This window comes from Lolium rigidum, chromosome 5 (assembly GCF_022539505.1).
Source record: "Lolium rigidum isolate FL_2022 chromosome 5, APGP_CSIRO_Lrig_0.1, whole genome shotgun sequence".
NCBI lineage: Eukaryota > Viridiplantae > Streptophyta > Magnoliopsida > Poales > Poaceae > Lolium > Lolium rigidum.
This window is the reverse complement of record NC_061512.1, coordinates 9,307,969-9,319,545: the sequence shown is the minus strand read 5'-3', so window position 1 is coordinate 9,319,545 and position 11,577 is coordinate 9,307,969. Positions and strand designations below refer to the sequence as shown.

Below are 11,577 nucleotides of genomic sequence, written 5' to 3'. Positions count from 1 at the left end.
GAAAGGCCAAAAACAAGGATAAGGAGGAAGACAGTTCCGAGGCGATGGAGGAGGACGATGCTTCGCCGGATCCCAAGGAAGGATCCGCAGCCAACAAACCCAACCCCTTCGTCAAAAAGAGTGTGGGCGCGTACCACACCTTTCTTGGAACCCCAACGGTCCGTGCCAGCAAGTCAGCTCTCCGGATCCTGAACGCCACAGTTCCGGCTGTGCCACAGTACGTCAGGTGGTCGGAAACTCCGTGTATGTTTGATAGGCAGGATCATCCTACCGTCATTCCGAAAGAGTGATATGCCTTGGTTGTAAGTCCCCGCATCGACGACTATGACTTCTCCAAATGCCTTATGGATGGCGGAGCCAGCTTGAACATCATGTACTGGAGACTCTGGAGCGAATGAACCTTACCAAGGAACAGCTCAAACACAGTACCACTGAATTTCATAGTGTGGTTCCGGGTAAAAAGACAAACTTCCTTGGCAGCACCAGACTTCCCGTGGCCTTCGGCGATATCAATAATTTCCGCGAAGAGATGATCACGTTTGAGGTCGTGCCCTTCAAGAGCTCCTACCACGTCATCTTCGGCAGGCCCACCTACCACAAGTTTCACGCGAGAGCGTACTACATCTACAACAAGCTCAAGATTCCGGGTCCCAATGGTATGATTACCGTATTCGGAGACTACAAGAAGGCTCACGAGTGCGAGTTAGGCGAAGCCGCCTTCGCAGAGTCTGTGATATCGGGAGAGGAGCTGCAAGGCTACAGAGCCGCGGTGGACCACGAAGAAGCAGATCTCCGAACAGAAAACTTCGTTCAAGACCGCGATAGAGACCAAGAAAATCGACTTCAAGGAAGAAGATATCTCTAAACAGGTCTCGGTCGGAGCCTATTGAGACGATGAAATTGGAAATAAACTCTCTGAATGAAACCGTGATTTAATGGAGAATAAATGTCGTGTTATAACTTACTCAAGTCAAGTCGGACCAGAGGGGGAAATAGTGGTACTGTAATTATTACAAACTAGTAGAGGGGCCGGACGGGGAAAAGGGATCTCACTTAGCCTTAACTCGGAAGTAATAACAGAGGAAACAGGGGAAGGATGCAACAAACACGTCAAACCCATCGGCCACGCCACGCAACAAGAACAGGAACACAACGGACCGAACTCGACCTCTCTCTCTCTCTCTCTTGAAGATTTCCCAAACTTTTCTACCCTTCGATCCATCCACTCACCGTCGTCCTCGAGTTCTGCCCCGAATCCGCTCCCCCGCCCGCGCGCGCGTAATTCTCCCGAGCCCGCCTGATCCGATGGCGGCCAGCGCCGGCGGCGTTAGCAAGATCCGCAACGCCAAGCTGGTGAGCACATGATCCCTGATTTAACTTGCTCGGTTCCGGCAGCACGCGGCGCGGCGCTGAATTTTAGCCTTATTATTCTTGTTCAGATTAGATTCGCTACATCAGGGATTCATTCATTCTGTGTATTCAAACGAGGGCATGTTTTCGGTCAATAAGGAAGGAATAGCTGCCTGTGATCATGGAATCAAAAAAAAAATCGAAAATTTACTCTCTAGCGTGAGCTCCCCCATATTGCTGATATATACTGTATGTCTTTACCTCTTCTAGGTGCTTCTCGGCGACGTGGGCACCGGCAAGTCCAGCCTGGTGCTCCGGTTCGTGAAAGGACAGTTCGTCGAGTTCCAGGTGAGCACTAGTTCTGGTTCTCTTCACATGTGGTGGTCTACTGTGTTCCTCACCGTTGGTTTGTTTGTTTGTTTGTTTGGCTGCCTGCAGGAGTCGACCATTGGTGCCGCCTTCTTCTCGCAGACCCTGGCGGTCAACGACGAGACTGTCAAGTTCGAGATCTGGGACACGGCGGGGCAGGAGAGGTACCACAGCCTAGCGCCCATGTACTACCGGGGTGCCGCAGCAGCGGTCGTCGTCTACGACATAACCAATGCGGTTAGTATAGTATGATCACGGAGCGTCTAGAGATGCATTGCTTGAGAACGGAGTATAAACAAGGAATATCAACTCGTTGTTTGTATGACACCACCATTGTTTGTATGACACCACCATTGTTTGTATGAATAGCGCATTTTAATGACTTGCTTCAACTCGTTATTTTTATTAAGCGAATATCATCAAACTTAGTAGTAGTATTGAATCACCAACTGTGGTCTTCAAGGGAGTAACTGGTACCAACTTTTAAATCTGTAAAATCTTGCTCTTCCATACTTCTATCGTTGTAGCAAAAGGTTTGCGCTACTAGCTAGTTTAAATGGGAATACTCTCTGGTCTGGTGGACTTGTTGCTTACACTTCACCAACCACAATACGTAACCCTGACAACTTCAGGGCGAATTATCTGCCTCTGTCAAGCTTTCTTTGTTGAAACCCAGACAATCTCAACTTATTACCTAGTGAGTGGAACATTTCGATCCAATCATTATCAGTTGCACCCAGCCATCCAATACCCTGCTCTGTTCGACAGAGCCATGCCTGATTGTCATGGCAACCATATGAACCTGTAACTGAAATGTGTTGACACCACAATAATCACTTTGCTGAGCAGGCATATATAACTTCCAACTGTGATCTGGAAAAATACTTCTGCACTAGCTCTGACAGTTCAGCATGCGTGTGGTATCTGCCTGCGTGTGGTAACCACTTTCTCTAAAATTGGCTTTTCTAGCGAGTAATTGCTGTATATGGACATAGGCATTATAGTTGGCGTACGATTCAACATCGGCTGATCCCTCATGGGATGTGCTATTTTAAGCATATGTTGCCAAGTTGCTTTGCTGAACGAGGATTCAGATTCAAGTATGGAAAGATGAACCAACAAACCCCTTTGCACTTTGTTACTCCTTTGCCTGTGTTTTGTGAGCAAGCTACATGCAGAGAAGCTGCAGCATCTTTGTTTGTTTGATTGATTTTAACAAAGTCATATAGTCTTTCGTGGATTGTTATTTGACAGCTATAAGAGAATCCTTATGAGGATCTTATATATTGCCTACAAGTACGGCTATTTCGGTTAGGTGTACTCCCAGGCAATGCATAGCTGGTGAATCACAACTTGACCTGCACGGCTGCACAACATGCAAGTTTAATTACGTCCTGATTTGTACTGTGCAAATGTAAACCAATCCTGATTTGTACCACAAGCAAGTTTAGATCCATTCTCATTTGCTCATTATCCATAAAGTGTACCAATTATGTATAAGTAGGTGAATATTAGTTAATTAGAACATCATCGTTCTACCTTACAGGCCTCTTTTACACGTGCAAAGAAATGGGTTCAAGAACTTCAAGCACAAGGTAATCATTTTACGCCTTTATGGTACTAATTTCTTTATTTGAGACTTGGAAATATGTATTTATGTGGCTATTGTTTGCTCAGAAAATTTGATCTTGTGAGTGCAAGGACAGCACTGCTAGTGCTTGGAGAGGGTGTTTTTGTGTAGATGTGCTGGCAGATGACAGTTTCTAAACCTAGATTGTTTCAATGCAGGAAATCCGAACACAGTAATGGCTCTTGCTGGGAACAAGGCTGATATGTTAGAGGCAAGGCAGGTGCCAGTTGAAGTATGTAACCCTGCTTCTTGAATCTCACTTCTAATTGTTTCCATGCCTTGACATCGTAACTTTCACAATTCTCTCTTACATGGCACTACCAAACCAGTAGCAGGTTGCATGTTTCTTATGTATATTTGGAGCTGTGTTCTCCGTGAAGCTAGAGAACAATGTGTAGGAAAAAAATCATTACTTTACATGAAATATCACAACTGAAAAAAATGTTATGCTTGAATTGCAAGAGGAGTATTATGCTGATTGGTTTAATCATTTGGGAGTCAATAAGCATCATCACAATGTGCTGCTGACAAACCTGCAAACAAATGCATGCATCATTTTCAGCTTGTTTGGTTCTCGTAGTTTTTCATTACATGCGAGAGAACAACATTTTGGTTCCCTGTCATTGGGTTATTTGAACGGTTTATTAAGGGGTAAATTACTTGCGGTGCAGGAAGCAAAGACTTATGCTCAAGAGAACGGACTCTTCTTCATGGAAACATCTGCTAAAACAGCAGCCAATGTGAACGATGTGTTTTACGAGATCGGTGGGCATAAAATACTGTCATTCATTTTACTGTTGTCTGCATCCAAAAGAAGGAAAGTCCATTCCTTGCTCCTGCAAATTTCTAATCACTACTTCTTTGTTGGCACATCCGATTTCAGCGAAGAGATTGCTCCAGGGACAGCAGTCCCAGAACCCGCAGGCAGGGATGGTCCTCTCGCAGAGACCAACTGAGAGGATGGTGAGCAGTTCATCATGCTGCTCGTCGTAAAATGTCCTGAAGAGACCGCTGCCAGGGACAGCTAAAGGCCTTTGAAATCCACAAAAAATGTATATGCGCCGCAGATGCTGATGATGATTGCGAAAAATGTGTATCCCAGCTTGCTACAGTTCTAGCCCTTGTTTCTTGTCATGTTTCGTTCTGTAAATGTGAATAGTTGAATGTTTCTGCTGCAGATATTCAGATATGTTACTACAGTGCATTCCCATGTTCAAAAGTTTCTGAATGACCAGAGTGAATATTCACGCTTTGGTTTAATATGTTATATATTTGGCGCTTGAAACAAACCACAGAATATTGGAATTGAAATTGTGCAATTTGTGACAATAAAATTGCTGATTCTATTCAGCACAATTTGTCACAAAAGTCGTTAGTCAAGTAACAGAAGTCATTTTTTTAAATAAAAAGAACATCTTTGGTGATCCAAAGATACCAGAAGAGAATGAATAAAGGGAAGCCAAGCAAAGGTATAGATGCATATAATTTTTCCTTGTCAATTTTCGACAGGTTCATGGGAACACATTATTCCGACTGGAAATCAGTATGTGCCATATTCTTTTCTCTCTAATGTTATCTATGATGTTCAAATTCTTCATTCACTGGATGTAATCGTCGTTGTAGCTGTCGCTGATCACCGACACGAACCGCTCGAGCCATGGCAACTGGTGGAGGTCCTTCATGGTGTCGACAACGTATGAGTCTGCGCATCGGGGCGGTGACTGACTCTGACTCGGGTGGTGGTCACCTCCAAGGCTGAACCCACCTGCGAGGAACCGCTGGATAAGCGCCAGCTGCGCCCTCTCCTGCTCCGAGTAGCCCTCGATGGCTGTGGGCATGCAGTCAAATGTGTCCCATGCCCAGATCTCGGATGCCTGGCATGACTGTGCCGCCGAGGGCTCGGTGATGCTATCTTCGTCCCAGAAGACACACTGGCATGTCTGCACGCCGCGGTTGTACTCCGCACCACAGGAGTAGCAGAACTCATGGCCACACCTGCCGAAGTTGCAAAGAGGACTTCAGCATGGAGGTTAAAACTAGAAAATTGCTTACAGAATTAAGTAGACTGGTACAGCAGAACTTAGTTCGACTTCTGCACATACTTGTCTAGAAACCTCATGAATCTCAGGGCATCTGAGGGTTAAACTGAAACAACCAGAAAGCTTTAATACAACCAGAAATCATACCAGCAAGTCATATGGAAGCAGCCTTGCGTGAGCTCGATCATGCTTCGACACCCGTTGCAACGCCTCCATCTATTGTTCTGTGCCAACCGATGCAAAGACAAGTCTCCCGCGTCTCTGTCCTCAAGGGGCAGGCTCTGGTACTCGTCGCAACCCATCATGATGTGCCACGGCACTCCACAGTTGATACAGATATCACCATGGCATTCTGGGCACTCGATGCAGTTGAGATCCGACTGACTGGAGGAGCTTGCCCTCGAGAAGTGCTGGCTAAGGTCTAATAAAACCGAACAGTTCGGAAAGGGGCAATAAAATCTTTCCATCACTGATGTGCCAGCCATTGCAAAAGCCCTCTCCAGGGATTCGTAGCTGCTAACTGGCAGGAACGATTTACACTCACCAGCTGAAATGTGATATTTACACCTTAATTGCGGGCATCTTATAGGCAGCTTTGACGTGTGCAGCTTTTCCTCGACATAGGCTATCAAGCAGCTGTAGCAGAATGTGTGGGAACAGCCCACCTTGATCATCTGGGAACCCCGTCTTTCCTCGCAGCATATTGGGCAGGTGACGACCTCGTAGGGAGATACATACATGACACCTATTGCTTCTTTGGCCAACTTCAAGGGCCTCTCGAGTTCGAAGCTAGGAAGCAGTATTAGATCGAAGTCTTCCAGCTTATCGACCAGCTCCAGAATCCTGTGCCCTAAAGCTACTAAAAGCTGGTCTTCGAGAATTTCAGCTTCTGCTATCTGTTGTGAAAAATAAGAAAATAAAGACTTGTTGAGTTTATCAAAATATGAAGAACTGGTAGTTAATTATCCAAACTAAAATAGCGCCGCGGAACAGAATGAACTATATAGCTTCTGTACAGACTACCTTAAATAGGGCAGTACATGCACATTCACTGCCATTTCACTTTTTAGCACTCTGTTCCTCGCATTATAATTCATACAAGATTTTCCATATTTCCGACTTGATATAACAATCTAACGGCTATGTATACACCTATTATTGACTAATTTGGAATAGCCACAAGGGAAAAAGGTCATTCATCGGAATTACAAAATTACGGTCATTTAGATTTAGCAGCAAGGATTGTGGATTTCCAAGGATGATACAAATCATCGTGTGAAGTGTCATCACACCTCAAGAAAACAACCATGATAGTCATTTTCATTAAACTGAAGAGTTAAGTGATATTTTAAGATCAATTAAGTGACTCTTTTATTCTGATTAACAAAGACGGAACAAAGATCATATCAGTCAGTGAGCTGCCTGAAACGAATTATCTCAATGTATTCATCAATTATACTGCAAGAATCAGAAACTCTTACCTGAAAGTACAACTTCTCCGAATTGGTGAAGGCGAAGATCTTCGTTATGCCATTCTGCAACGCAACAGACAGGCCGTCCATCAGTGCCAGGTGCTCAGCCACCAGCTCGTCCACAAAGAAGTTGAGCTTCTTCTGCACCCTAAGAACAGGCACCCCTGGTGCCCTCTCCATCACCACGCCAATCCCAGACAGCTTCTTCCCCTCGGCGTCGTCCGAGCTCGACGACACGCCCTTGAAGAATAGGCGGACCGAGGTCTCGTTAAGCTCCTCGTCGGCGATGCCGGCCGTGAAGGACTCCTCCGTGTCCTCCCACTCCTCCTCGTCCCCGCAGCAGCTCCTGAAGTCGTCCTCGCCTCTCGGATTGCCGGCGAACGCGTCACTGGCATCAGACTGCCTCTCCTCCATCTTGGAATCCAATCCAGTCGAAATGCCCCTCACTCAAAATTCAGTTAGAAGGTCATTTCTTGCCCAATTTTCGCAATACTCATCCAATCGACCCCACGGATTGGGGAATCAGAAACTGGGGGCAAAAACGGCCAGGAGGCACCAGGCGGAGCTCCACACCGCGAATTCCACCGCCGCGATGGCGAAATTGGCGGAGACGGCGACCAAATTCACCCAGATGCTGGAGCTCTCCACGAACCTCCAATTACTCATATATGCGCCGCTCGATAATTCCAGCCTCGCGAGCAAAATTGGCCGCCACGAGCTCCAGTCGCTGAATCTGCAAGACAAAAAAATAGTACCACGAACCGTGACCAGAAATTAGAAATCGTAGCTCAATTATCGATTTTGGGTGAACTCGGCCGGACAGATCTAGAAGATTTCGAGCAGTTGGTCAAAGGCTGCAGCTTCGAGCTCCAAAATTAAGAGCAAAACAAAAAAAAAAGTCGCTGACAGCAAGAGAAATTCCCCCCCTCTCTCCCGTGCACCAGAAAGAAAGAAAGAGGAAAAAAAATCGGGGATAAATCACACTCCCAGAACCGGCAATCAGTCAACAGTCCTCGAATTTCAGCTCGGAAAACAAGGGGAGAGAAAATCACCTGCGGGGGACGGGGTCACATGGAGTGCGGCGTCATCGTGGCCGACACGAGAGGGATGAGAAGCTGCGGCGGGTGAATGTGGACAAAGATGGAAGCTTTCCCTCTCGTCGGTGGGGAACGGGGAAGGTGGCAGCGGTGGAAGAATCGATTCGGAGAGACAGAGAGAGAATGAGGTGGAGTGCAGTTAAAGCAAGAACCCTAATTATTCCTTCTCATTACAGACTGTGTGTGTGTCGAATTATTGCCTCCATTTATTTTCATTTTTACACTTTGATTAGAGCATCCCATTAGATGGTGTAGGTGTAAAAAACCTATCATATACTGTACAGCACTTGGGTGCAAAAAATGGTTAGGTATAAAAAATGTGGTCCGAGGCGTGGTCCAATTTTACAGCCACACGCCCCCTCCAACCGTCACTTTTGTTCCTTATCGCGTGCACATCTCCCCATCCGACCGTGTGACCGCAGCGCCGTTCTCGGCGACTTGACCTAAATCTGGCCAGCCGTAGCTCCCCCGTCGCCCACCGACATGTCCCCACCGCCCGCCGACGTGTCCCCGCCGCACCTTGTCGGACTGTCTCCGCAAAGAGAGATGGCCGGAAACGCGCATGGGCACCGTCGTCGAGCCTGCCTCCCGTCGACGCACAACCGGTGTTCGACAGGAGGCCGAAGGTAGTTTCTTGATCATTTTCTTAATTTGATTGTGTCATTTTGGTCTACTTTTTTGGACAGGGTGTTTCTGCACCCGGGTGCATATGCACCCTTTATTTGAAATACATATTAAATATATTTACAAATGTCAAAAAAAATATAAATAAAAATGCCGCATGTATACCTTGACATGTTACATGCTCACAAAGTTGTCTCAGCAAAAATTAAGATGTTTTGTACCCTGTGCAAAAAAGACAAATTTTTGGTGCTAAAATAGTCTATTTCTCGAGGTATTATTTGTCTTTTTTACACAGGGTATAAAAATTGTCGGTTTTATGTGAAACTTTACGTGCACACATAGAACATGTCCCTCTACATGCTAATTTTTTTTTTCTAATTTTTTTATATTTTTGAAATATGTTTTATACATACCGGGTGCATATGCACCCGGGATTAGTTTTGGTTTTCTGCTACTTTTTTGTGCTAGTTTGTTAATGGTAGAATTATGTTTTGTATAGATATCCTCAAGCAAGAGTTCAAGCTCTTTTGACTACACGACGCAACAACAAACATCTGAAGCGTGGCGGCTCGGTACTCGACACGCTGAAGCTTCGCCAAGAGAGGATCGATGCCGACCAGCGGCTCATGCGCAACTACTTCATTGAGGATCCAATCTATCCCGAGCGGTGGTTCCATCGCCGGTTTCGGATGGGGCTGGAGTTGTTCAAGTTCATTGCTAAGGCGGTGACCTTGTGTGACCCCTTCTTTGAACAAAGAAGGAATGCAGCCGGCCAACTTGGGCATAACACATTTCAGAAGGTCACCGCTGCATTGCGCCAGATGGCGTATGGAATCATGGCTGATCTTGTTCATGATAACTTGGCGATGAGTGACAGCCAAGCCAACAAGTGCGTCAAGCACTTCGCTATTGCTATGGTGAATGTGTTTGCCCCTAAGTACTTGAGAGCTCCCAATGCTCAAGACACCGCTAGAATATTGGCGAACAATGCCGCCCGTGGTTTCCCGGGAATGCTTGGATCCATAGATTGTATGCATTGTAGGTGGAATAATTGTACGGCGGCTTGTCCATGCCAATTCCAAGGACACAAGAAGGACTCCACAATCATCTTTGAAGTTGTCGTCGATCAGGAGACATGGATTTGGCATGCTTTATTTGGGATTCCCAGATCTTGCAATGACATCAATGTTCTTCACAGGACACCTTTCTTTGCCAAGCTAGCCACTGGAGAGAAGTCCCTAGAACCGCCTTTTCGAGCGTAGTCAACTTTTCTGTACTCTTGACGCGATTTTCTTCAGTAATTGCAGGTTCATTTGTTAGTATGACGTGATTTGCCTAGCCATGGCCCGCGCCTGTTGGAGATATGCCCAAGAGGCAATAATAAAATGGTTATTATAATATATATTTGTGTTTATGATAAATGTTTGCATACCATGCTATAATTGTATTAACCGAAACATTGATACATGTGTGTTATGTAAACAACAAGGAGTCCCTAGTAAGCCTCTTGTATAACTAGCTTGTTGATTAATAGATGATCATGGTTTCGTGATCATGAACATTGGATGTTATTAATAACAAGGTTATGTCATTAGATGAATGATATAATGGACATACACCCAAATAAGCGTAGCATAAGATCACGTCATTAAGTTCAGTTTGCTATAAGCTTTCGATACATAGTTACCTAGTCCTTCGACCATGAGATCATGTAAATCACTTATACCGGAAGGGTACTTTGATTACATCAAACGCCACTGCGTAAATGGGTGGTTATAAAGGTGGGATTAAGTATTCGGAAAGTATGAGTTGAGGCATATGGATCGAGAGTGGGATTTGTCCATCCCGATGATGGATAGATATACTCTGGGCCCTCTCGGTGGAATGTCGTCTGATTAGCTTGCAAGCATGTGAATAGTTCACAAGAGATGATATGCCACGGTACGAGTAAAGAATACTTGTCGGTGACGAGGTTGAACAAGGTATCGTGATACCGATGATCGAACCTCGGACAAGTAGAGTATCGCGTGACAAAGGGAATCAGTATCGTATGTAAATGGTTCAATCGATCACTAAGTTATCGTTGAATATGTGGGAGCCATTATGGATCTCCAGATCCCGCTATTGGTTATTTCTCGGAGAGAAGTCTCAACCATGTCTGCATAGTTCATGAACTGTAGGGTGACACACTTAAGGTTTGATGTCGTTTTAAGTAGATACAGTATGAAATATGGAATGGAGTTTGAATTTTGTTCGGAGTCTCGGATAGGATCCAGGACATCACGAGGAGGTCCGGAATGGTCCGGAGAATAATATTCATATAGGAAGTCACTTTCCAAGTTTGAAAATGATCCGGTGCATTTATGGAAGGCGCTAGAATGTTCTAGAACTTTCCGGAAGAAATCACCATGGAAGGTGGAGTCCCGGTTGGACTCCACCAACCCTAACCAGCCAACCAAGTGGGAGGGTGGAGTCCATGGTGGACTCCACCTCCTTGGCCGGCCAACAAGGGGGGGAAGGGGAGAGTCCCTGTCCCTCTAGGTTTCGTCCATATGTCAGTTTTTGAATTGGGGTCTTATTCAGATCTTTGGGCAAACCCTTGGGTGTTCCACCTATATAATGAGGAGGAGAGGGAGGGGGCAGCCACAATGTTGGCCGCACCACCTAGGGCTCCCCAAGGCCGGCGCCCAAGAGAGCCCCCTCTCCCAAACCCTAGCACCACTCCCTTCTCCACCTCTCTCACGTAGTGCTTAGGCGAAGCCCTGCCGGAGATCTCCACCACCACCGCCACCACGCTGTCATGCTGTCGGGATTATGAGGAGGATCTACTACATCCGCTGCCCGCTAGAACGGGGAGAAGGACGTCATCATCAACACCGAACGTGTGACCGAGTACGGAGGTGTGATGTCTACGGGAGCTTCTATTCTTGTAGACAGTATTGGGCCTCCAAGAGCAGAGGTTTGTAGAACAGCAGCAAGTTTTCCTTAAGTGAATC

The 11,577-nt window shown here is 46.0% G+C and overlaps 2 protein-coding genes across 2 annotated transcripts; one reads left to right on the top strand and one right to left on the bottom strand.

Moving 5' to 3' along the window:
* Positions 1-1,101: 1,101 nt before the first annotated feature.
* LOC124654288 (ras-related protein Rab5A) lies at positions 1,102-4,616 on the top strand. The gene is made up of 7 exons (XM_047193303.1): positions 1,102-1,353; positions 1,621-1,698; positions 1,789-1,956; positions 3,266-3,314; positions 3,508-3,581; positions 4,021-4,114; positions 4,233-4,616. Exons 1-7 carry the CDS (start codon positions 1,306-1,308, stop codon positions 4,340-4,342), a joined length of 621 nt encoding a protein of 206 aa, XP_047049259.1. The 5' UTR covers positions 1,102-1,305; the 3' UTR covers positions 4,343-4,616.
* Positions 4,617-4,798: 182 nt separating this feature from the next.
* Positions 4,799-8,104, bottom strand: LOC124654287 (E3 ubiquitin-protein ligase RSL1-like). The gene is made up of 4 exons (XM_047193302.1): positions 7,913-8,104; positions 6,870-7,593; positions 5,536-6,284; positions 4,799-5,344 (listed from the first exon to the last, which is right to left on the bottom strand). The coding sequence occupies exons 2-4, from the start codon at positions 7,272-7,274 to the stop codon at positions 4,948-4,950; spliced, it is 1,551 nt and encodes a 516-aa protein (XP_047049258.1). The 5' UTR covers positions 7,275-7,593; positions 7,913-8,104; the 3' UTR covers positions 4,799-4,947.
* Positions 8,105-11,577: the final 3,473 nt, after the last annotated feature.

Coding starts and splice junctions, on each gene's coding strand:
- LOC124654287 (XM_047193302.1), bottom strand. CDS start 7,274: ATGGAGGAGAGGCAGTCTGATGCCAGTGACGCGTTCGCCGGCAATCCG. Junction 6,285..6,869: donor CGGAGAAGTTGTACTTTCAG/GTAAGAGTTTCT, acceptor TTTTCACAACAG/ATAGCAGAAGCTGAAATTCT. Junction 5,345..5,535: donor TGCTTCCATATGACTTGCTG/GTATGATTTCTG, acceptor CAACTTCGGCAG/GTGTGGCCATGAGTTCTGCT.
- LOC124654288 (XM_047193303.1), top strand. CDS start 1,306: ATGGCGGCCAGCGCCGGCGGCGTTAGCAAGATCCGCAACGCCAAGCTG. Junction 1,354..1,620: donor AGATCCGCAACGCCAAGCTG/GTGAGCACATGA, acceptor TACCTCTTCTAG/GTGCTTCTCGGCGACGTGGG. Junction 3,582..4,020: donor CAAGGCAGGTGCCAGTTGAA/GTATGTAACCCT, acceptor CTTGCGGTGCAG/GAAGCAAAGACTTATGCTCA.